Here is a 26,094-nt window from a genome sequence, read left to right on the forward strand (position 1 = left end):
TGGATCTCATCATGTACTTAGCATCTATATATTCATATTTATCTCTCTCTATATTCATGGAGTCAGTACTAGGAAGACATTAATATAAATATAATTTTTCATACTTAATGATATCCTCAATTAGTTAAATGTCCCTATCTCTATTATTTTCCCTATCTCTATTATATTCTTTATAATAGTGATACCATTTTTATATATATATTTTTTTAAAAAGTAATTACCATTCAATTTTATTTATAACCCAATTTTTTTTTTCAAATTACAATAAAAAAAATGTCCCAGATGACATCACAATTATAATTTCGTCTTCTTTCTATGTCTTATTTAATCAATAATTTTGAATCACCAAGAAACTTTCGATACCAATTGACCGAGAGTTTTGGGGATCCTCCCTTTGTCTCATAATCCACATGATAAGGTCCAAACCTTATACTATAAAGCATGTAATTAACCTAGCTACGACCAAAATTAATCATGTTTAGCCATTAATCAGACTCATTAAGATCAAAATTAAGTGCATAGTAAACTTAAACTGATTGCTCTATCTATGTCCTTTTTGTCCCCGAGACTATGGTATCGCAGTAGGATATTTAAGTTGTCATTCAGGTATCCATGGTTCGATTTCTAGCTATAGCGTATTTATAGGAATTTTTTCTCCAAATAGAACGCACAACCAAAGAATACTGAATTTCTAAGCTACCCAGCTAGTTAATGATGACCTTCCATGGATTCACCTATATAAGCCGCGGCTAAGGTTGCAAAAATAAGAGCTTGAATACCTCTTGTAAATAATCCAAGAAACATGACAGGTATAGGAACTACTGAAGGGACTAAAGAAACAAAAATAACAACTACTAATTCATCGACTAATATATTTCCGAAAAGTCGAAAACTAAGAGATAAAGGTTTTGTGAAATCTTCTAGGATGTTAATTGGTAAAAATTTCTAAGCTACCCACCACCTGCACTTCCTAATTTATCCCAATGATAAATGAAGAAATTTAATAGAGCGAATTACATTTTACTCCTGAGGTTTGGTTAAAGTACGAAACAATCCTCGTGGTTTCAAAAGTAATAAAAAAGCCCCTTGATTAGTCGACGATAGTAAACCGACAAAGATAAGGAAAAGACATATATACCCCTATGTTTTAGTGGGGAAAAAATAAAAAATTACCTGAAGCAACTAAAAATTAACTAAAGTAAAAAATTACTACAGCTTGAGAGAGTCATTCCACTGATCGAGTGTGTAAACTCTAAACCCATAAAGTCAGAATATCTTTGATTATAAATTCCTTATCAAAATGTATGTATTGTAAAATTCCGTTCTCCTTGTCTTATGCTCCAAACCACAACCAGCCGTTCTCCTCATCTTATGCTCCCAACCAAACTCTTCTTTCCCACGTTTTGTTTTTTTCACTGTAAAGAGTAATTTATTAGTGGAATGACTCTATCAAGCTACAGTAACTTTTGACTTTAGTTAATTTTTAATTACTTTCGATAATTGTTTACTTTTTTGCCCTAGCTATGAAACACAGGGATATATATTTTTTTCTTATCTTTGTCGATTGAGTACTATCACCGACTAGTGAAAGGATTTTTTTTTTTTTTGTTACTTTAGCCAATTTTTTTTTTTTGTTACTTTTGAAATTATGAGCATCGTTTCGTATTTTAACCAAATTTCAAAAGGTAAAATATAATCCGTCCAATTTAATAAAATCGGATCGATCATCCTAGAACTATTAATAAAATTTATTATTATTTTTCCTATCTATATCCTCATCTTGATGTTTAGTGTGTCTAGTGATGAAAGCAGATTCAGCTCCATTTGTTTTTATCCTGTCGACAATTGTCAGTTGTCTTCATCGTAATAAATAAATAAATAAATAATAACAAACTGTTTGAATGGATTTTTAGATAGAGCAATGACCTCAAAATAATAGATTGCGTTTCCTTATCTTCAGCAAACACTTCAAATAACTCGCTTGTGGATATATATCAAGCACAAATTATAATTTAACGATGAGTAATTAAAGAATTAAAACACTTGGGAGAGTTTTGAAAAGGTGAGAAAATATAAGGTAAAAGTGAAAAAAAATTGTTAGGACATGTGCGATCTAGAGGTGGGATGAATAACTTCGATAGTTTCATCTCGATCATGAGCTCATCATTTGAATGCGTTACGGAATATTTGAATCAAACTTGACGTTACATGTACAACACATTGGTTTTACGTGATATTCGTCTCTTAAGACGACTAATCCAAGGTGTAGCCCTAATGATCCACCTCCAGTACTAAATCTTCTCATTCTCGAAAATTTATTAGAGGTGGAGAAACCACTTACAACATATTTCATAATAATACAACAACAATATAAGATATAGAAGTAAATATAAGAATGTAAACAATTTTACAAGAATCTCACTTTTGATAGTTGTTGATTGTTTGAGAATATCTCTTGTTGGTCCGGAAATGTAACAATATTAGGATTAGAAAAATTCACATATCTTCATAATAGTATGATATTGTCCACTTTAGACCTAAGCTTTATGCATTTATTTTTGAACTCTACCCAACAGGTTTTATACTAATGGAGAAATATCTTCCATTTTATAAACTTAGAATATGTATTTCCAATGTGAAACTTTGATCGTATTCCCTATTGAGACCAAAAGTATTCACGGACCTCTCCTCAAATATCTGGTCACTGTTGATCTACTCCGGGCTTCATCGCAAGTATTCGATTACTCTTGACTTGCTTCGGCCCTTCTCGCAAGCATCTGGTGAATCTTGACCCACTTCGAGATGTTAGGACTTGTGCGAGTTAGAGGAGGTGAATAGCTTAGATCGCTTCTCTTGATCTTGTCATTGTCATCATTTGAATGCACAGTAGAAACCTTGATTCAAACTCAATTCCACATACACAACACTTTGATTTTACTTGGTATCCACCTCCTTGAGGTAACTAATCCAAGGGTCCACTCCTACATCACCACTTCCGCAAAGAACTTCCTCCTTCTTAGAAACCTTCTGGTGGTGAAGAAGCCTTTTATAAGATTGATCACAAGAATATAATAAGAAAACGAGAATGCAAAGATAAATGAAATTGGAAATAACTTTATAATGAAGAATCTTACTTTGTTTACTATTTTCTTGCTCTGGATTATCTTTTGGTGGTAGAAAATGCAGGAGCACTTTCTCTCCAAACCCTCAAGAATTGGCTCTAAAAAACTTCTCGAAATCCCTTCTCAAGGCCTTTAGGTTGAGTCCAATTTTTGTCTATCAGTTGACTGATCTTATTCGTCAGTCGATTGATATAATATCTAATCATTGAACGACCTCTGCACTTTCTAATTTTTTTTTTATTTTGTCGATTATTGAAAACAACACTCACATGACTCTTCAGTGCCGATTCTTGGCACATTGAGAAAGAAGTGCTATTGCATTTCCAATCGATCAAGAGGCATTTGAAGCAACAACAGATCAAACAAACAAGGTGTTTATTGTAATGCATTTTTATTTCCTTGTTCTTGTTGTATTCTTCTGTATTTGAGCTTATATGAGATTTCTTCACCTCCAAAGAATTTTCGAGAAAGAGGATTTTTTTATAGTGCAGTGTATGTACCGTGTGGATTCTTGTATTAGTCATCTCAAGGAGGTTGATATCAAGTAAAATCTAAAGTGTTAGCATTGGTGAGTTTTCCCTTCGAGATATCTACTACAAATCATCATTGACAAAGCGATCGAAGCTATTCACCTCTCTAGTACCCAGAGTGTCCTAACAAGAAGAAGAAAGGAAGGATTATAAGTTTTTGGCTTGGTTCTCCTTCTCTTGATTGCTTGAAGATTGAAGATGAGAGCTTAGCATGGGATGATAGTAATGGAACAGTAGTTTCGCTTCGTTCCCAATCTCCCCTTTGAATGCTTCGAAATCTAGTTGTTTCTCAGCTTTTCGTCGCTGCTAATTGATTATCAAGAACCCTTAATCGATTATGGATTTCTATTTATCTATTGAACGGTCACTGACTTCATATCAACGACTAAGATTACTTCATTTTGAATCTTAATCGATTGGTGGGAGTTTCTAATCGATTTGTAACCTTAATCAATTGCACAATCGATCTGCCAGCCTTCTTTCCTCACGAAGAAAGTATTCTAATCGATTGTACCAATTGATTAGTCATTCCTAATAGATTTTACAATCAATTCGAAAACTCTCTATGTGCTCACAGAAAACCACTAATCGATTGCACCAATCGATTAGTCTAGTGTCTAATCGATTATGCAATTGATTCAGCAACTCTCTGTGCGCTCACAGAAAGTTGCTAATCGGTTGCACCAATTTATTAGACGTGCCTAATTGATTGTGAAATCGATTCGGCTACTCTTAGTGCGTTGTATAGAACTTGCTAATCAATTACACCAATCGATTAGACATTCCTAATCGATTGTGCAATTGATTTGACAACTCTTTGTGTATTGCAGAGAGCTTGCTAATCGATTGTACCAGAACCTAATCGATTATGTAATCGATTTGGCAACTCCATGTGCTCGTAGAAAGTTGCTAATCGATTGCACCAATCGATTGATAATCGATTGTGTAATTGATTTGACAACTCTTTGTGCGTCACAGAGAGTTTGATAATCGATTGCACCAATCTATTAGGCTAGTGCATAATCGATTGGTTACTTGATTTGAGAAGAGTTTAGGGTTACCCATCCATTGATAAATACATCAATTGATTCCAATTACCTCATGCTAGATAACCTCCTATTTCCTAGACTTTGTGTTGGGAGCTTCCTCATCTTCGAGTTTTCGTCTACCCTAGTATGCAATCTGCCTAGGTTCCCACCGTTTGCCAAGAATCCAGTTCTCGAGCTTCTTGGACTTAGCTTACCTTGTATCCAGTTTTTCAACCTGTAAGGACTTCATCTTGTCAAGAATTCGATCTTTGACCTTCTTAGACTTCTCTTATCCTGCAAACTTGTAACTCAAGTTAGATTCAATGTATTAACCTAAACTTAAATAATTGGCAATCATTGAAACTTCTCACCCAAGGCATGATAGTATCAACAATCTCCCCCCTTTTTATGTTTGACAATCTATTTAAGTTTAGACTATTTTTAAACATATAATATCATCAAGATTTATCATAAGCATAAAAATTGCAATTAACATGACGTTAGTCAATTGACTAATATTCCTGTTTCAGTCTTATCAAAGTTGAATTCTCATCTTGTCAAGTACCCAGTTGACCTCAATTTACCGGGACTTCCTTTGCCCGATATTCGATCAATCTTAACCTACCGAAACTTTTTGTTGCCTAGCATCTCATCAATCTTGACCTAGCAGGACTTCCTCATTGTCTAATCTCTCGTCAATCTTAACCTGTTCGAACTTCCTCATTATCTAACATCCAATCAGCCTTGACTTCTGAGACTTTTTCATTGCCTAACCTTCGTTAAACCTTTATCTACTAGTAATTTACGTCATATGTCAACTCTTTGTTGGACGTTTGACCACCAAATGTTCAGTCAATCATGATCCACTTGGACTTTCTTCTCGTGTCGAGTCAATGTTGGACTTCCAATCACTAAGTGTTCGGTCAATCGTAGTCTACTTGGACTTTCCATCTCGTCAAGTATATCACTATCCTTAATCTACTTGACTTTTCCTCAACCGACTAACATATTGATCAACGATTGTCAAATATTCATTCAACCTTGTTTTACATAGCGTCTCGACCAATTAACATATCGATCAAATATCAATATTCTAATTAAGTCAACTCGAGTTTGATCAACCTTAGTTTGATCAACCTTGATTAGGAGACAATTGCACTAACAAATATCATCATAAGTAACTAATCACGTGATTAATCAGCATTAATACTAATCGTCCACAAATTTAGATTAAAAAATAACATCGATATATATTGTCTAGCACAACGTTTTCATATCTTACAAAAAGATTCCTTTTTTTTTTTATTTCTTTGCCTTTTTAAAAAATATATTAGTACATTATCAATTATAAATTTAGTAGATATTATCAGTAAATAAAATACTTTCTATCACAAAAGATGAACAAATTCCACTAATTAATCAACTTAATTACATATCATAAATGTGAAAACGCCATATCAACAATAATACTGATAGTCTACAAATTTAGATTAAAAAAATGACATCAAAAGCACATGATTGAGATGCACGATCCCATGGATATGAAAGGAGGTAAATACATGTACACAACTAAAAGCGCATAATCGAGACGTTAACTTCAGATAATGACACCCTAAAGATTACGCTTGTGTCCCTCGCTGTGCTACGTCCTGGGGATGACCTAATTACATTTCTTTAATTAGCAATTTTGAATTGTCAAGGAACTCTTGATACCAATTGGCCGAGAGCTTTGGAGTCCTCACTTGTGTTTCATAATCGACGTGATAAAATCCAAACCTCAAACTATACCCACATAACCATTCGAAGTTATCCATCAAAGACCATATGAAATACCCTCTCACGTCAGCACCTTGCCTACAGCCAAAATTAATCATCATTAGTCATTAATCAAGCTCATTAAGATCACAATTAATAACAAATAAAATTAATTAATTAGTTAATTATACCTCATTGCTCGATGCAAAGAAGTGAGGTAGGTTTGTAAGTATTCTACTCTCTCCTTATCATTTAACAGTGTTGTCAATGGAGTACTATGGTCGCTGCTTTGTGGATATCCTGAGTAAAATTTATATTTCATAAATAATTTTATATAAAAATAATAAAAATATTGAAATTCTCATCATTAATTTTCGCATGTAATATAATTAATGAGCATATATACTAACCATTTTCTGTGATAAAAATAGGTATATTTTCGTATCTTTGCTTCATGTACATCACGATCTTCTCCATGCCACGTGGAACTACAAACATGTCTGGCATGGCTGTCTGTATGTGTATAAATAAATAAATAAATGTAAATGAAATATGAATAATTTAAATAAATGCATAAGAAAGAACAGATTATATATTATATTGGAGGTGGATTTCACGAAAACTTTTAGCTACAAGGTTTTGATGATATTTTTATTTTGGGAAATATTCTTATATTACAAATATACGAAGAAGATGGTGAATTGATAAGATGGCAGATTTATTTATTGCCACGAATTTTTTTTTCTAAAAATAAAATTATAAAGGCTTAGATTAAAATAATAATATTATATTATTATAGGAATATATATAAAAAAATTTAGTCCTAGCAAATGATATTAGAATCATGATTAGATTAAATCGTGAGGATGGAATTGAATATGTAGGATTTAAATTAGAAATCTCTCATTCAGATTTTGACATAGAATTAAAATATAAGTTAAGCTAATGGGTTAGTATAACTTAAAAATATTGTTAAACATCAAAAATAAAAAATTATTGGTGTATTTATCCTCAGGTTAAGGTTGACCAGTTTGACTAAGTTTGAGTTAAGTCAAGCTTGAGTTTTCATGTTTGGCAATGTGTGAGAAAGAAGTTAAGTAGGTCAAGGAATGACCGTATACTTTTTTGAGAAAATCTTAACTGAAGGCTAGACAATGAAAAGTCCTAACTGGAGGTTAGACGACAATAAAACCCTAGTTGGAAACTAGACAATGAAGGTCCTAGTAAGGTTAGGTAAAGGAAAGTCTAAGTGAGTCAAAGAGGATCACATGTTAGCAAATGAAAGTCCTAACTATTAGGATCGTTGAACCGACTAAAGGGAGTGAATAGCCTATAAATTTTAAATTATAACTTCCCTTACTTTCTACTTCATAAATACACACCTTAGTTAAAATATAAATAACATAAAGAGAGTAAGGAGACTAAGAATTTCCTTGGTTATATTCTAAATCGTTGCTATATCTAAGACAATATTAAGTGCACTATCAAGCTCCTTCTTTGACAAGGGTTGGAGGCAGAGTAGCCCCTTACAGTATTTGAAAATAATATTTGTGAATACAGAATTAGAAATTGAAAGTACAAAATGTGTGTAGAAACCTCGAGCATCAAAGGCTTTTTTTATAGCCTTCTAGTCGAGATATTTGTTTACTGATGTGGCACATTTTGAGCGCCTGGAAGCAGTTCAGGTGCTTCGACTTGATCGAGTCAATCCACTTAGCAACGGGTCGCTTAATGACTCTAAATGGTTTCAGTCATTCCAAATAGTTGTATATGATTCGGGCGCCTCTGTTGACGTAGACTCCGGCTGATCCACTTTGGCAAAGGCTCTGCTAACGTGGCCGCCCATCAAGGCATTTAGAATGGTTAACTTAGAAGTTAACTATTCTTCATTCTGATTGCATGGGTGATGCTCACGACATCCAGAATTGAGCTCACCACAACTCAACTCCGTCCTTCTCCTCTAGCAGGTCTTCTCTTGGTTTTTTATCCTTTGGATGCGCCTCACGCGCCCTTCTTGCTCTACTGGTATACTTTTCTACAGCTCCTCATCCCTCGAACACCGAGCCCGTCGGTTCCCTTACCGTGTTATCCTTCTTGCTCGCTACATCTTCCGCTCGACTTCTTATGTTCCTAAGTTTCTACACACTTAGACACACGATATCAAACACATATGACATAATTTAACTGAGTTGATCAATATCACAACTAATTAGGGTACTTACATGCAATCTCTCCTTTTTTGATGTACATCAATCTGAATTAAAGTTAGAGAAATCAAACAATAAATGATTTATGTTAAAATAATTGAAAACATGAAATTTTACAATTTACTCCTTTTCTAAACTTAACACCAATTAATTCTCCCCCTTGATGCACCAAAAATATGGGTAAATAAAATGAAAAAGATAGAGAGAAAAATATGAAATTTTTTCTAGGGGATGTTTATATAGTATGCAAGTCTATATATTTTTTCAAGTCGTTATTAAAAAAAAAATGAATTTCTTAGAATTAAACATCAGATTTTCTAAAATAAGAACTTCCTAAAAATATCAAAAAAAAATAATGTACAACATATTCAATCTAATCAGAGAATATTATTTTTATTTTATTAAAAAAATATTTTTTTATATAAATGAGTATTTTTTTTTGTAAAATAAATTTTGACTTCTAAAAATCTTATTAATTTTTCTAAACATTCAAAATCAGGTTATTTTTAGAAAATCAAATTTTTAAAAATTAATCTATGAAAAAATTTTAATTTTAAAATTTCATTTTTAGAAAAAAAAATTCATAAACTTTCATTTTTAGTAAAAAAAATTAATAAAAATTTATGTAATTGTTGAAAATTTTGGAAAAAAAAAATTGCTAATAGTTAACATATTTATTTATCAAAAAATTTAAACATAAAGAAAATTGAACAAAAAGTTTTTGAAATATAATTTTATCAATAATGTTAATAAATAAAACAATTAATTTCTAACAATTAAATCTAAAAAAAATCTAACAGGTAAAAATATATTTTGGAATTTAATATAAATTTACCTATTGGATTGATTAAATATTTTCTAGGAATATCATTTTTTGATACTTCTATAATTTGACTTTATAATTTCTAACATACCAATTAGACCCTCTATGTATGATTCATTTCTAACATTTCTATTTAATCTTTTAATTTTTTATTTTTAATCTTAATTTTATTAAAATCTTCTAATAAGCATGCATAATCTTTCTTTGAATTTATATATCTGATCCTAGTTTTACGTAGAGTTCTAGATAATATTTTAATAGTATCATGCATTTTATCAAAAGGTAAGAATTGTACCTCACTTACTGTGTTGAATTCATAGGTGAATGCTCCTCCTTCGTCGATGCTCTCTCCTGAATGCTTTCATCGTCTTTTTCTTGGTGGTTGGCCAATAGTGCTAGTCCGACGTATTTCTCAATCTCGAACTCTTCTGATGACGACTTGCTCCATGTTGTTTTAAAGTTCCTTTGCTTGGACCTTCTTGACAGGTTGACTAAGTTCGAGTTAGCTTTGTTATAATTTGAGGGATGTCCTAAGGCAATCGCCTTACGATTTTTTTCTATTTATTTGATAAGTATAGATTCATTATTTGAGTGCATATTAATATATTATATGTTTGATTGTCTTAAACTCACTTACTAAATGTCCGTAATATAATTCATAGCATGAGAGAATTTGTGATTAGATCACAACTAGTGATTATCTCTACATGCGCAATTATGAATACATTGAAATTTCCCTAGTCATCGAATTGATGCTTTCGGACATCATCAATTATGTAAGACTAGCACGAGTTATACTCCTTGGTTCGGCCAAGCAACTGTTTTCTCACTGGTGGGAGACATTGGGATGTTGAGAGGTAAACGTGGATGCTAGTTATGATAACTACTTCATTAGAGTGGCTCATTGTAAGACTTTATATGGTTCTCTACATATATATAGATATGTCTATGAAATTCTTACTGTAGCACGAGTGCAGGTTTTCTTCGACTTGAGGTATATAAGTCATCTTGGTCATGAAGACTTATACTTTAACATCTTAAGTAAACATCTCATTGAGGTGTAGACCCGGGATAATTGGGTATAAGTTGAAGTGCTTGAAGGTGTTGGATAGCCCACAGAGGATTTATCGCATCTTGCGAGAAGACGTATACCCTATGGCCACTCGTTAGGATTATTACTCAAAGTGTTTGGCTAAAGCATCATATGTTAAGAGTGCGAGACTCTTGTACATATGTATGAGTAATTTGAATCCTCAGAACGACGAAGTATTACTTGGGCTAGGTGTGACGTAGTCAGCCTAGTGGGGACAAGACACATAGACCATGTCCTGAACTAAGTGGATATAAGACGAGTGAAAGGAACGAGGTACGACTCACTGTAGCTCCTGAACCAAGTGGATATAAGACAATTTCTCTTATCCTCTCCCTATCCCCTTTCTCTTTGCCGCCGCTAATAAGGGAAAGCTTTTCCCCTTGTTGTCGTGACCACCACAAGGAAGAAATCTCTTCCTTGTGTGCTTCTCTTCCTCTTCCTCTTGATCCCTCTTCTTTGCTTGTGGCTAGTAACTTCCAAAGGAGAGGCTTATACTCAAGGAGTTGTTTTAAGGAGCTCAGTGTGGATACGAATAGAGGTGAAGTTCGACAACGTCGCTACGATTGATGCTCTTCTCGTTACAGGTTATCTGTAAGACATACCTAGTGTAAATTTACTTTCCATAAAAATTTAATTATGCAATAATGTTTAGTATATTGTATCCTTGTATGCGTGTGGTGCGTGTGATGTAATAATTTAGGAATTATTATTATTTTATTTTCTGCTGCGTATATTTACGAAACGTGTTTTAGCACACACCGCATCGAGCATATCCCAACAGGCTCCAGCTTGAGTTTCGATGTTTGAATAATATGTGTGAATGAGAAGTCAAGTGGGTCAAGGATGATCAGAGACTTGACTAGCAAAGAACTAATTGAAAGTTAGGCAAACGAGAATTCCTAACTGGAGATTAGACAAATAGAAGCCCTAGTAAAATTAGGCAAATCTAGTTGAAAACCAGGTTAAGTCAAATGTGGGTTAGCTGAGAGATAAACACTTGGCACAAGTAAAGTCCTAGTGAGACTAAATAAACATAGTTAGGAACTAGGTTAAGTTCAAGGTAGGTTAACTGGAAGCTAAACACTTGGAGCAAGTGAAGTCCTAGTGGGACTAGGCAACCCTAGTTGGAAACTAGGTTAAATTCAAGGTGGGTGGATTAGCTGGGAGCTAAACACTTGGCACAAGTAAAGTCTTAGTGGGACTAGGAAAATCTAGTTGGGAACTAGGTTAAGTCCAAGGTGGATTAGCTAGGAGCTAAACACTTGGTACGTGAGAAATCCAAGTTGGGAATTAGGCAAGGGAAAGTCCAATTTGGTCAAGGATTGAATAGACACTTAGTGAAGAAGTCATAGCAGGTCAAGGGTGATCGGATGCTAGGCAAAGAGAAGTCTCAACGAGTCATGGATGACTTTAGAGTTGAGCTAAGCTCAGGTTCAGATTTTAGGCATGAGTAATCAATTAGCCCAAGTTCAATAGATTAGTGGATCTATTGGGAGTGTGTTCATGAAAGCACAGTGGAGTTCTGGATCGATTGATGAATCGATCACGGCTAAAGTTAATCAATCAGTGAATCGACTGAATATAATTTTCATGAAGCACAGAGGCGTGGTGAATAGATTGGGTAATCAATTCAGTCTCTCTCAATCGATTGGGTAATCGATTGGGAGAAGCTTTCTCACCAAGCTGAATCGATTGGGAAGGTGCCCAACTAATTGAGAGTTTTATTGCGAGAAAACAGAAGCATGGTGAATCGATTACGTAATTGATTCATCCGAAAGTGAATTGATCAAGTGATCGATTGGGAAAAGTAGAAAAAAGTTGTTGCAGGATTTGGACAACTAGATTGAATCTAATTTGATTTAGTAATCGATTGGAAGACCTAAATCAACACAATAAAAGGATTTCACGAAGATTCAAACACACTTCTTCTCCGCTATTCTTCGCTAGTTCTTGAGGTTTTGTAAGAGAAGTGTTGCTACACTTTACAACCGATCAAGAGGCAATCTAGTGCAATAACAGATCAAGGGCAAGGTTCTTCATTGTTGTATTTATTTCTTTGTTCTTGTTGTACCCTTGTTGTATTTTCTCATGTATGAATTCGTATGAGACTTCTCCACCTCCAAGAAGGAGATTTTCATTATGTATTTGTGAGTGAACAATGAACCCTTGGATTAGTCACCTCAAAGAGGTGGAGACCTAGTAAAATCTAATGAGTTAACATTGCTTTGAGTTTTCACTATAATAAATCATTAATGAAACGATTGGAGCTAATCACCCCCCCCCCCCTCCTGCTCTCAAAGTGCCCTAACACCTTTGTCTTTTTCTTTTCCTTTATTCTTCAATCTGGGGTGGTTGTCCTTGATATGCTCTTCTTTACTGTAGTTATAGTACCTCACTCTCCTGTTTTCTCGTACTTCTTAGCTTATGTCTTATCAAATTTGTTAGTTGTAAGAAATTTATTTAATTTTATTACCATGTATTCTTCTTCATCTTTGTCAGTTGATGACTCCAAATCTAGTTCAATCTTCTTAGCTTTTAAAGTGATATTGTTGTTTGACTTTTCTATGTCTTTAAATTCTGCACATCGGGATTATTGTAATTCCAAAGTTGAAAATAACTCTTCTAAGTACTTATCTCCAAGTCCTTCAAGATGTAGTAGAAATTCAGTATTGATGTCTACTCTTAGATTCTAGGAAAGGCGTTGACTACTGTATATCAAAAGGAATCTCAATTAGACATCATTTCTCCGAAGTTGGTTAGTCCAGTGATCAGCTTCTTGATCTTTGCATGTAGTTGAGCCACCATTTCTCACCTTTCCATCTGAATGTTGGTTAGTTGATTTCAGAGCAGGTCACATCTTGATAGTTTGGCCTCCGAGCTTTTTTCATGAAGCTTTAGGAATTCCTCTCAGAGTTTTTTAGCGGTGTAATAAGTGTCAATTCGGTTGACTTCCTGAGGTGGTAGTATGCTTAAAAAATGGAATTCTACTTTACCATTAACTACAAAGTCAATATGTAGGTACTCTTCCTTTTCTTCTTTGTTCTTTTTCTTTGGTCTTCAAAACTATATTTAATTATTAATAAGACATTGAAATATGTTTTAAAAAATATCTCCATTAGTCGTTTCTAAAAAGCGAACTTTCCCTCGAACTTTGGTGGGTTAATGCTTGATCCGACCATTCTTATTATTGTTTTAGTCAGTGGTTAGTTCTTCTAAAACAGTTGGGCTTTGATACAACTTATTGGGATCGTTGGACCGACTAGAGAGGGGTGAATAGCCTGTAAATTTTAAATTATAATTTCTCTTGCTTTCTACTTAGCAAAGATACACATCAGTTAAAAAGAAATAACATCAAGAGAGTAAGGAGACTAAGGATTTACTTAGTTTACAACATGGATGGATACTAATCCAAGATAATATTAAGTGTATTATCAAGCTCCTTCTTCGATAAGGGTCGGAGGCTAAGTATCCCCTTACAGTGTTTGAAAACAATCTTTGGGAATACAAAATTGGAAATTAAAAGTACAGAGTGTGTATAGAAACCTCAAATATTAAGGGCTCTTTTTATACCCTTCTGACCAAGATAGTCATTTGCTGATGTGGCACATTTCGAGCGCCTAGAAGTAGTCTGGGCTCCTGGATTCAGTCGAGTTGATCCACTTGGCAACGGGTCACTCAATGGTTCTAGATGATTTCGGTCATTTCGACCACTTGTATGCAATCTGGGCGCCTGGATTCAGTCGAGTTGATCCACTTGGCAACGGGTCACTCAATGGTTCTAGATGATTTCGGTCATTTCGACCACTTGTATGCAATCTGGGCGCCTGGAGTCTACTAATGTGGACTTATGCTGATCCGCTTCGACAATTGCTCTGATGACTTGACTGCTCATTTAGGGCACTTGGAATGGTCAACTTAGAGGATGACTATTCTTCATTTCTGGTCGCATGGGTGATGCTCCGGACATCCAGAATTAAACTCACCCGAACTCAACTTTGTCCTTCTCCTCAAACAAGTTTCCTCTCGGCTTCTCATCCCTCAGATGCGCCTTGCACACCCTTCTCACTCCACCGGTGTACTCTTTCGCAGCTCCTTATCTCTTGGATGCATCGAGCCCGTTGGCTCTCTTTTCATATCATTCTTCTCACTCACTGCATTTTTCGCTCAACTTCTTATGCTCCTAAGTTTCTACACACTTAGACACAAGACATCAAACACACAAGACCTAATTTAACTCGGTTGATCAACATCAAAACTAACCCAAGATACTTACAACCTTCTCCTTTTTAATGTGCATCAACTTGAGTTAAAGTTAGGGAAATTAAACAATAAATGATTTATGTTAAAATGTTTTAAAACATAAAATTTTACAGTTTAGTCATCTCCTAAACTTAACACCTATTAATTCTCTTCCTTTAATCACATCAACAAATATGGATAAATAAAATGAAAATGATAGAAAAAAATCTATAAATTTTTCTAGTGGATGTTCATATAGTATGCAAGTCTATATATTTTCCAAGTAGTTATTTTCAAATAAATGAATTTCTAGGAATTAAACAAGATTTCCTTTAAAAAAAATTGAATCGATTGGCGTGGAATCGATTGACTAATTGATTCAACCCTTATGTGAATTGATTGGACAATCGATTCAGAGTTTTTTCGTAAGAGCACACTGGGAAATGATTGGGCTGAAGTTTGATTGATTGAGCCAATCAATCAACTTGTTTTAGCGGGAGCACAAAAAGGTTGTGAATTGATTGAGGGAATCAATTATGCCCTTCTCGATCAATTGACCTTATCGATTGGGACTTTTGCCATGAGAGAATAGAGAACTTGAGAATAGATTGTGTAATAGATTATGTTGTTTTCTCTCGTGAACAGATAGCTTCTAAATTGATTAGGACAATTGATTAAAAACTGTCAAATCGATTGGTATAATTCACCAATCGATTAAGGGTTTGAAAAAGAGTTGTTTTGCATGTTGTTGGACGATTAATTGACATGACAATTGATTAAGAGAAAACCTAATCGATTAGGAGGCGAAAAATAATTCGAACAACATCCATATAAAAGGAAGTTCATCAAGAGTTTTGGCCGCCAGTTCTCGAGACCCTGAGCAAGAAGTGTTGTTGTATTTCCAATCGATCAAGAGACATTTCTATACAATAAGATAATAAGTCAAGTAAGATCTCATTGTAAATTGTTTACTTTTATTTTCACTTATATTCTTAACTTATATTCTTGTTATATTTCTTGTGTTTGAGGTTGTATATCATAATGGAGTTGTGTGTACGGTGTGAATTTTTAGATCAATTACTTTATCAAGTAAATTGGATGGGTTAGTATTATGGAGATCAAGTAAAAGAATCTAGAAAATATAAAGAACTGAAAAAAAAATCTAAGAAATCCTCAAATAATTATATAAAATAAATTTCTCTCACCCTTTTTCCAATGGGGACTCCGTTTCTTTCTCCGGTGGTGAGCACGAGGGCATCGCCTTCGGGCCCCACGGAGCCACACTCTGGGCAATCTTTCGCATACAGACTCATATAATGATTTATTCCAATGAAGTCCAATTTACTTTGCAATTTTCTCTTGTCACTCCCTGAGAACTTTGGCAGTCTGGACCCTAAAATTTGCCTCATTTCAGAAGGATAATCGCCGCGGATAATGGGATCAAGAAACCTTCACCCAAAAAAATAATGAATTATTATTTTTCCTTAACATTTTTTTATGCATAATTAAGAGAATAATTAAAGAGTTAATTAATCAATTACCATGGAGCATTAAATGCTAATGCTCGCTGAGAGGCCTTGTAATCCTCCGTTATATTCCTCAGTGGCTCAAACCAAGTGGTCGACACCGCAATTCCAATAGCACCTTCTTGTTTTATCTAATTTAGTAAACTTTCAGGGGTAAAATGCCATAATTTTTAAATGTATTTTTTTAAAAAAATATAATTTTTCTACCTGATACTTGCTCCGGTAAATTTCTACTGCAGTAGCATGGGCCAAGATTATGTTGTGAGCCGCAACATAAGGCTCGGTGCTAGAGTCGCCCGACCGACAATCTCCAAACCCACGCGAACAACGGTTGGGAGGAAACGATCCGAGTCGATACCCGTAAGTGGCTACGATGTTGGGTTCGTTGAAAGTCGCCCAATACTTGACCCGGTCGCCAAATTCCCTAAAACAAATATCTGCAAAGTCTCCAAATTCCTCCCTAGTAGAAAATAATTTACACACATTGTGAGCTTCATTTTTATAAAAAGATAGCAATTTGTTTTCTAAAATATGCAAAAAGGTCCTCACTGTAGTTGTGGGTTGAGCCATCCACCGTATCCGACTTCGAGCTCTTGTGGAATGTCATAATGATTCAAGGTAGCAAATGGCTTTATTCCTAATATTTTTTTTAAAAAAGCAAAAAAAATATATATTCATTTACAAAAATAATTAATCAATTTTTGATTAATAATGTTGTGGTTTTAAGATTACCTTTAAGCAACAAGGCATTAATAAGTCTGTTGTAGAAAGCAATTCCTAGTGAATTAGTTCCTCCAAGCCTCCCTCCTGCCAAATTAAATTAAGAAAATAAATTAATTAATTAAAATTAAAATTAAAAGAATAAAAAAATAATATAAAAAATACTCACTAGGTAAAATTCTCGACCATGATATAGAAAATCTATATGCATTGACTCCAAGAGATTCCATTAATTCTATATCTTCCTGTGCATAATTAATATTTTCACTCAATTAAATCATATTAATTAAAACAATAATAATTAATTAATATTTTATGCATTATTTAGAAAAGTATTGGCACCGTGTAACGATGATAATGATCGTCTGCTATTTCTGCATTGCTACCGTCCCTTATTCGCCCTGAATATATAATAAATAAATAAGTATATTATAATTATTCAATATATAATATAATTATACCAGGAATATGTGTGAGTATATCCCAATTGCTTAAGCTCTTATTATCTTCCAAGTAGGCCCCCTCAATCTGTATATATATAAAAATATGTCATATAATGCTATAAAATTATAAGAAATAATGATTCTACCCCCTACCTCCCTCCTTTTTCAAGGGTTGGAATGATATTTCTTAAATATTCATACCTGAAACGATGAAGTTGCGGTGCCAAAGAGAAATGAGGAAGGAAAGTAAGTCCGATCAATGCAATCCACTGAGAAAGAGAGCATGCCGTGTACTACGATGGACAATTGGACTAGTAATCTCTTGGTCTCCATTCGCTCTGAGTGAAACAACAAGTCTATTGGATCGGTGTGTCGAAAACAAATTATATATCGACAATAAAGTCTCTATAAACTAGAAGTCAAGGGGAAGGGAGATAGATATGCACTAGTTATAATTAATTAACACGTAATAATTAGGGTGAATCCAAATGCCCAACTGTTTGTCCGTGCATGAATTTGGCCTTGTATGCATGGGAGCTGCTACAGGATTACTATTCTTAGCATAAAATCAAAACTAAAAGTAGAAAGAAAGAGGATTCTTTGTCGATTGATTGCTAGCTTACCAATCGTGAAGCTGACCTATGTGATCGTCTACTCGGCCGATGATGGTTCCCGACTATTCGGTCAAGGCTGCCGGAGCTAATTAACTGCCTTTACAGAAAAGATCAGAAGAGGGAGGAGGAGGAATTAAGCATAAGAATACATACAACACATCACCGTCAATTATTGAAATGCCGGCACCATACTTTTATTAATTTCTTTTTTCAAGTAAATGCCAAATTACATCACAATAATGTCCATGTCTTTCTTAATCAATAATTTTGAGTGGCTGAGAAACTTTCAAAGTTATCCATCAAACATATGAAATACACCCTCACATCAGCCCCTTGCCTATCACCCAAATTAATCATGATTAATCAGACTCATTAAGATCGCATTTAAATTAATTGTTAATTACCTCATTGCTTCGTGCAAAGAAGAAAGGTCGCTTTGCAAGTAATTAAATTAATTTTAATTTAATTTAATTTAATTTACCGGTTTTCCAATTGGGACCCCCTTTTTGTCTCGACCGGAGCCGCAAACCCAGCCAGTAGGGGTCCCACGACGTCACACGTGGTAAACATGCAATCTTTCACGTAGACACTCGAGTAATGGTTAATTCCAATGAAGTCCAGTTTGTGTCGCAATTTCTCCTTCTCGCTCGTTGAAAACTTTGGCAATCTGCCCCCCAAAATTTGCCTCATTTCCGGAGGATAATCCCGCGCACAAAGGGATCAAGAAACCTGCGCCCCAAATGTAAATAAAGATAAATTAACAGATTTTATTGTAAAATAAGATTTAGTCGAAGGGAAATAAAATATTCGTTCCACCCCCTGTAGTTTTCCTTTTTTCTTTTTTACCATGCGAAATAAAACGCTGATGCCCGTCGACATGCATCGTAATCTGCAGTTATGTTCCTGAGCGGCTCGAACCAATCGGTCCCCACCACAATGCCGACGCTGTCCCCATCCTTTTCCTAATTAATTAATTAATAATATATATATATAATTAAAATGCAATTTATAATTTTCTTAAATTTTTTTACCTGATATTTCCGTCTGTATATATTTACGGCAGTCGCATGAGCTAGTATTATATTATGGGCCACGATATATGGTTCAATGATTGAGTCATCCGAAGAATAGTTACCGAATGGATGCGAGCAGTGATTGAGAGGGTATGCTCCGGTCATGTATCCGTAAGTGGCTACGGCGTTGGGTTCGTTAAAGCCTTAAAGGTGGTCCAGTACTTCACTCGGTCGTCAAATTTCTTAAAACATATGTCCGCAAAATATCCAAAATCCTCCCTGAAATATACTTTATTTTTTGAGAAAAATGAAAATAGAGTAAAAGAAATTAGGTGAAATTAATTTTGGATTTAATTATATAATTACTGTATTTGAGAGTCCAACCATCCACCGTATTGTTCTTCAAGCTCTTGTGGAATGTCATAATGGTTCAGGGTAATAAATGGCTGAATTCCTAATAAAATAAAATATATTTAAAAATGAATTTTTATTCATTTTTTAAAATAAAAAAGATTACCTTTAAGCAGTGAGGCATCGATGAGTTTGTTATAGAAAGCAATTCCTAGTGAATTAATTCCTCCATTTCTTCCTCTGCCGAATAAAAAAATAAATACCAATTTATATATATTTTAAGGTATTAAAATTAATATATAAATATAATAAAAAACATACTTGGTAGAACTCTTGACCATGATATAGAAAATCTATATGCGTTGACTCCAAGAGACTCCATTAATTTAACATCTTCCTGAAATTATATTATTATTATTATTAATTATTATTGATATAGTGTATAAAGATGGATCTGATAAGGTCAGGCAGTTAGAAGTCAAAAGGACATGATAGTCAAGGATAGTCCAAAGTCAAGGAGATATGACGGTCAAAAGTCAAGGGGACGTGACAGTCAGCATTTAGGAGGAGAAAGAAGAAGTTAGACCGCATGACATCATCGAACGCATAATTCCCGGTCGAGTACAGATAGGTTAGGGTTCCAGATCTGAGACATGAGATATAGCCTGGAGTAATGCCTAACCTGCCTCGACTGGTAGGGTTTCCACAGCCCGGTTCACATAGCCAGGCCTGACACTTTTAGTAAGGCAGCTCTTGGTCGACCCTTAAGTGATCCAGGCGTGAAAGATGAGACCCTTGCCACAGCTCATCTCCTTCATCAAGATTCAAGCCAAGTGTCACACCCGAATGATTATCCCGAGCTGACCGTAACTAAACCCGGGCGAGACAAGAAGCACTAGGCGACAATAATGTCAGGGAATCATAACCTTCTGTCAGGGAATAATTATCATATGTCAGAGAATATTCCAATGGTCTGCTATCATTTGCAAATGTAACCTTCTTTTAACCAATAAGAGGGTGCCACATGTCCTCTATCATCCAACAGGCCCTGACACCCAACATTCTCTGATATCGGTCAGGTTCCAAAGATACGTATTGTCATATAAAAAGGGAGGTCTTCTCCCTTGAGCAGGTACGCAGACGCACACATTCGCACTCGTCTTCTACAATTCTTTTTTCCTTCGTACACTGTTCTTCTAGGAAAAAAGTACCTGACTTGAGCATCGGAGGGCCTGCGCCTAGTTTCCAAGACCAATGAATATAAAAGAGAAGGTAGAGGTGCCTCACCTCATAACAACACATCTATTATTCCTCTCCTCTTTTCCTTGGTTGTAGTCGGCCCTCTTCTTCCTCCTATTCTTCTTCCTTGGTGGTCGGCGGCATCTCATCTCAAGGAGTTCAAGGTGGTTGGATCTTGTTAGAGGAAGAAGGAGAGATAGGAGACATTGTTTCTTAGCATCCCTTGGAGCTTGGTTGGTGGCCGAAGTTCTTCATGTCTAGGAGATTGTTGGTGGCCGAAACTTGGTAGGAAGAAGAAGGTTTTGGTGGAGTCTCATCTTGGTAGATCGTCGCCCACACGACGTCCAAGATAAGAAGAGGAATACAATAGAAAATCGTGAGGTCTATAAGATACAAAGAAAGGTATAACTAGTTGTCTTATTCCACATCATACTAGTTTTCTTTGTATGGATTTTGAAATACCAAACACAAGAGGCTAACGATTCTAGGTTTCGAATTTATGATTCGATTTTGTGTTTCTTTTGTTTTTTCAATCTTGTGATTCGATTGTTCTTAATGGTTAAACCTAGGGTTACTATAAGGAGATTAAGTATTGAATTTCGTTGAAAGGCTTTGTCTAGGAAGTGGTGGATGCTCCCATAACCAAGAAGGCCTAGTGCCTCGCCATGTTTAACCTGGAAGCCGATCTCTGAAATAAATATTTAATCAAATTTGTAACATGGGTGGATTTGGATTAATAATGTTAAGCATCGTTTGCGATCCAAGTCTAAACCTCTAAGAACAGATAAGTTGAATTTGGAATCAATAATGTTAAGTTCTGTTTGCGATTCCAAATTTAATTTCTAAAGAACACAATAGGTTATTAGGGAAGGTTCGGGACTTGTACAAAATTTTTATACAGGGGACCCAATACGATATTCCGAGTAGCAACCAACAGTTTTTCCCACCAAGTCAAGCTTCATCCTCCTCCGCTCGGCGTTCCCTTCGTCGTAGTGTTGCACCCGATTGGACTCTACTCCGACTTCCACCGGGACGACCGCTTTTCCACCGTATACCAATTGGAATGGGGTTACGCCGGTCGCTTCTTTTGGAGTCGTACGGAGCGTCCACAATACACTGGAGAGCTCATCCACCCAGCTGCCCCCATGTGGTCAAGCCAAGCGTGCAAGATTCGAAAGATCTCCCAATTAGTGACTTCAGCTTGCCCGTTGCTCTACAGATAAGCCATGGACATGAAGGCCTGTTGGATACCATATCCTTCGCACCACTCCCTGAGCCTTTGACCGGCGAATTGTATTCCATTGTTTGAGACGTGTGATAACCATGATTTTATTGTATTATTTTGATTTATACATGTATGGTTTGATGTTATGTTTATAGATAAAACCTATATTTGCGTCACATTTCATACATTGTCCTTATTCTTGGACTTAATTATAAATTATCTTCTTTTTGTGTTATTTGATGCTAATATTTGATTCTTATTTTGTAGGCATCAAAGGATCTTGGATTTGGATATATTCGAACCGAAGTTGTGCTCGAATTGGAGTTTTAACGAGAAGATCAAGCTACGGAGCATTATGGACCGTTCATCAAAGATTGGACAGATTTGAACCATCCATTGAAGATCTGGTCCATCCGACCTAAGGGAGAGTAGATCCAGACCCTTGATCAAAATCAGTACCTCCGGATAGGATTTTAGGTGACTTTCCACCGTTGATCAGGAGCCAAATCACCCACAACCGTCCATTCAGATCTCATATCTGATTTAAATGAGAAGCTATAGTGCTTCATCCTTCGTCGATCCCCTGTCCTTCGCGTCATGCAGCGCATCTCAATGATTCCGACCCTTCTCCATTTCCAGATCTACATTCCGGCCAACTTCATCGGCGACGAGGTTCCCAGCTACTGGTGATCATCTTCCGTCCATCTGAGCTCGCTTAAAGGCCTTCCTGCGGCGACAATTCAATTTTGGATGTTCTGCTTCTACCCTGATCGGCAGCATTCCTCCGATCCAGCGGCTCCGCCTCACAACAATGATCATCGGCAGCGTTCCTCCGGTGGCACTTGACCACTTCCGATGACATTCCATTCTCCATAAGCTCCACACCATATCAGAACCTCAGGAATTCAGAATTGCATATTTGGAAGGGAATTGGCAGTTCGTTCCTTGTAACTTCGCGTCGAGGGTTCCTTTGCGCGATTTCTAGTCAGATCGAACTGATGTTTAGTTGCTGAGATCTTCTTCTTCGATTGCTGAAGTGAGGTTTCACCGAGCTTCCTTGTGTGACGGCAAGGAGAAGTTGTCGTGTAGTGTGGTTTGGATAAGGAGATGGTTTTCTTTATTTCTTGCATTTCTTTAATTCTAGAACAGATTTCTTTTAATGTTTGTCATGTTCTTATCTTTGCAATCTTGCATTTCTTTGTCTTATTGAAGTTTAATTCATGTTTAGTAGCTAGAATTTCATTGATGCAATTTAGTTTAAGTTTTGTTAGAGCTGTTTAATTGTTAAGTTGTTAAGTTTTAAATTAGGGTTTAAATTATGCTTAGGATCAGATTTAATTGTGTTTTGTATTTCATTGCTAGTTTAAGTGTGTTGAAGATGAGATTCATTACGTAGTGTGACAATGCGTCTTGGACTGATCAGTGACACCTAGTTAGGTTTCATTTATGCATTGGATTAAGTTCTTATTTGCTGTGCTTTTCATTTATTAGATTTAGATTCAAAGTTAAACCACCCCCCATTTTCATGTTAAAAATCTCAAAAATAGGAATAGAATACGATCCTAAGATTACATCCTACCGTTGGTTCCTCGAAAGGTTCAATCCTGTGCTCGTTATTACAACATCATTGTGTATGTAAGGGGTTCATGGATATCATTTGTTAATTTGATTTGCGGGTGTGACAGACAGTTGCGATCATCAACGAGCTAGCGGGGGATGCCGAACCGGCAGATGATGTTTTGCCATACGAACTTCATGACCATCTGCTCCGTTATCTTGGCTAGGGGCTCGACTTCAACCCACTTGGAGAAGTAGTCCACCACCACGAGCAGGAACTTCTGCTAACCGGTCTCCATGGGGAATGATCCTACATTGTCCATACCCCATTGGTCGAACGAACAGGAAACAGTGGAAACCATCATCTCCTCTGTAGGTCGGTGTGAGAGGCTGTGGTACTTCTGGCAAGATAAACATGTAGGTCAGTGCGAGCAGAAGCCTTGATTCAAACTCAATTCCATATACACAACACTTTGATTTTACTTGGTATCCACTTCCTTGAGGTGACTAATCTAAAGGTCCACTCCTTTCTCACCACTTCCACTAAGAACTTCCTCCTTCTTAGAAATCTTCTGGAGGTGGAGAAGCCTTTTTATAAGATTGAGCACAAGAATATAATAAGAAAATGAGAATGCAATGACAAATGAAATTGGAAATAACTTTATAATGAAGAACCTTACTTTGTTTGCTATTTTATTGCTTTGGATTACCTTTTGGTGGTAGAAAATGTAGGAACACTTTCTCTCCAAATCCTCAAGAACTGGCTCTGAAAAAACTCCTCGAAATCCCTTCTCTAAGGCCTTTAGGTTGGGTCCGATTTTTGTCTATCAGTTGACTGATTTTATCCATCAGTCGATTGATATGGTATCTAATCATTGAACGACCTCTGTACTTTCTTATTTTTTTATTTTGTCAATTATTGAAAACAACACTCACATGACTCTTTAGTGCCGGTTCTTGGAACATTGAGAAAGAAGTGTTATTGCATTTCCAATCAATCAAGAGGCATTTGAAGCAACAAGAGATCAAACAAACAAGGTGTTTATTGTAATGTGTTTTTATTTCCTTGTTCTTATTGTATTCTTCTGTGTTTGAGCTTATATGAGATTTCTCTACCTCCAGAGTATTTTCGAGAAAGAGGATTTTTATAGTGGAGTGTGTGTACAGTGTGGATTCTTGGATTAGTCACCTCAAGGAGGTGGATATCAAGTAAAATCTAAAGTGTTTGCATTGGTGAGTTTTCCCTTCAAGATATCCGCTACAAATCATCATTGACGAAGCGATCAAAGCTATTCACTTCTCTAGTACCCGGAGTGTCCTAACAAGAAGAAGAAACGAAGGATTACAAGTTTTTGGCTTGGTTCTCCTTTTCTTGATTGCTTGAAGATTGAAAATGAGAGCTTAGCATGGGATGATAGTAATGGAACAGTAGTTTCGCTTCGTGCCCAAATCTCCCCTTTGAATGTTCAAAATCTAGTTGTTTCTCAACTTTTCGTCGCTGCTAATTGATTATCAAGAACCCTTAATCGATTATGGATTTCTGATTTATCCATTAAACGGTCACTGACTTCATATCAATGGCTAAGATTACTCCATTTTGAATCTTAATCGATTGGTGGGAGTTTCTAACATATTTGTAACCTTAATCAATTGCACAATCGATCTGCCAACCTTGTTTTCTCACAAAGAAAGCATTCTAATCGATTGTACCAATTGATTAGCCATTCCTAATAGATTTTACAATCAATTCGAAAACTCTTTGTGTGCTCATAGAAAACCACTAATCGATTTCACCAATTGATTAGTCTAGTGCCTAATCAATTATGCAATTGATTCAGCAACTCTATGTGTGCTCACAGAAAGTTGCTAATCAGTTGTACCAATCGATTAGACGTGCCTAATTGATTGTGCAATTGATTCGGCAACTCTTAGTGCATCGCAAAGAACTTGCTAATCAATTACACCAATCGATTAGACATTCCTAATTGATTGTCCAATCGATTTGACAACTCTCTGTGTATTGCAGAGAGCTTGCTAATCGATTGTACCATAACCTAATCGATTATGTAATCGATTTGGCAACTCTATGTCCTTGCAGAAAGTTGATAATCGATTGCACCAATCGATTGATAATCGATTGCACCAATCGATTGATAATCGATTGTGCTATTGATTCGGCAACTCTTTATGCGTCACAGAGAGCTTGGTAATCGATTGCACCAATCTATTAGGCTAGTGCATAATCAATTGGTTAATTGATTTGAGAAGGGTTTAGGGTTACCCATCAATTGATAAACACATTATTCCAATTACCTCATGCTAGATAGCCTCCTATTTCCTAGACTTTGTGTCTGGAGTTTCCTCATCTTCGAGTCTTCATCTACCTTAGTATGCGATCTGCTTGGGTTCCCACCATTTGCCAAGAATCCGATCCTCGAGCTTCTTGGACTTAGCTTACCTTACATCTAGTCTTCCAACTTGTAAGGACTTCATCTTGCCAAGAATTCGATCCTTGACCTTCTTAGACTTCTCTTATCTTGCAAACTTGTAACTCAAGTTAGATCCAATGTATTAACCTAAACTTAAATAATTGGCAATCATTGAAACTT

General features: G+C 35.6%; 1 protein-coding gene and 1 pseudogene across 2 annotated transcripts; both read right to left on the reverse strand.

The window, feature by feature from the left end:
• Positions 1 to 6,135: 6,135 nt before the first annotated feature.
• Positions 6,136 to 18,243, reverse strand: LOC121983770 (beta-glucosidase 18-like). Of its 2 annotated transcripts, XM_042536381.1 has the most exons (13): positions 18,110 to 18,243; positions 17,688 to 17,824; positions 17,505 to 17,571; positions 17,386 to 17,444; positions 17,213 to 17,288; positions 17,056 to 17,130; positions 16,873 to 16,960; positions 16,531 to 16,783; positions 16,339 to 16,454; positions 16,003 to 16,246; positions 6,846 to 6,948; positions 6,627 to 6,735; positions 6,136 to 6,534 (listed from the first exon to the last, which is right to left on the reverse strand). In XM_042536381.1, the coding sequence occupies exons 2-13, from the start codon at positions 17,817 to 17,819 to the stop codon at positions 6,345 to 6,347; spliced, it is 1,512 nt and encodes a 503-aa protein (XP_042392315.1). In that variant the 5' UTR covers positions 17,820 to 17,824; positions 18,110 to 18,243; the 3' UTR covers positions 6,136 to 6,344. The 2 variants fall into 2 exon arrangements, with proteins under 2 accessions (XP_042392315.1, XP_042392316.1); XM_042536382.1 differs by lacking the exons at positions 6,136 to 6,534; positions 6,627 to 6,735; positions 6,846 to 6,948; positions 16,003 to 16,246 and having other exon boundaries at positions 16,335 to 16,454.
• Positions 18,244 to 18,358: 115 nt separating this feature from the next.
• LOC121987953 lies at positions 18,359 to 23,815 on the reverse strand (annotated as a pseudogene).
• Positions 23,816 to 26,094: the final 2,279 nt, after the last annotated feature.

Source organism: Zingiber officinale, chromosome 5B (assembly GCF_018446385.1).
Source record: "Zingiber officinale cultivar Zhangliang chromosome 5B, Zo_v1.1, whole genome shotgun sequence".
NCBI classification, from domain to species: domain Eukaryota; kingdom Viridiplantae; phylum Streptophyta; class Magnoliopsida; order Zingiberales; family Zingiberaceae; genus Zingiber; species Zingiber officinale.

What these genes read in the sequence shown, in the direction of transcription:
- LOC121983770 (XM_042536381.1), bottom strand. Translation starts at nt 17,819, where the DNA reads ATGGAGACCAAGAGATTACTAGTCCAATTGTCCATCGTAGTACACGGC. An exon ending in TTTACCGGAGCAAGTATCAG is followed by an intron (nt 16,455 to 16,530) that starts GTAGAAAAATTA and finishes TTACTAAATTAG; the next exon opens with ATAAAACAAGAAGGTGCTAT. An exon ending in TTAGCATTTAATGCTCCATG is followed by an intron (nt 16,247 to 16,338) that starts GTAATTGATTAA and finishes TTTTGGGTGAAG; the next exon opens with GTTTCTTGATCCCATTATCC.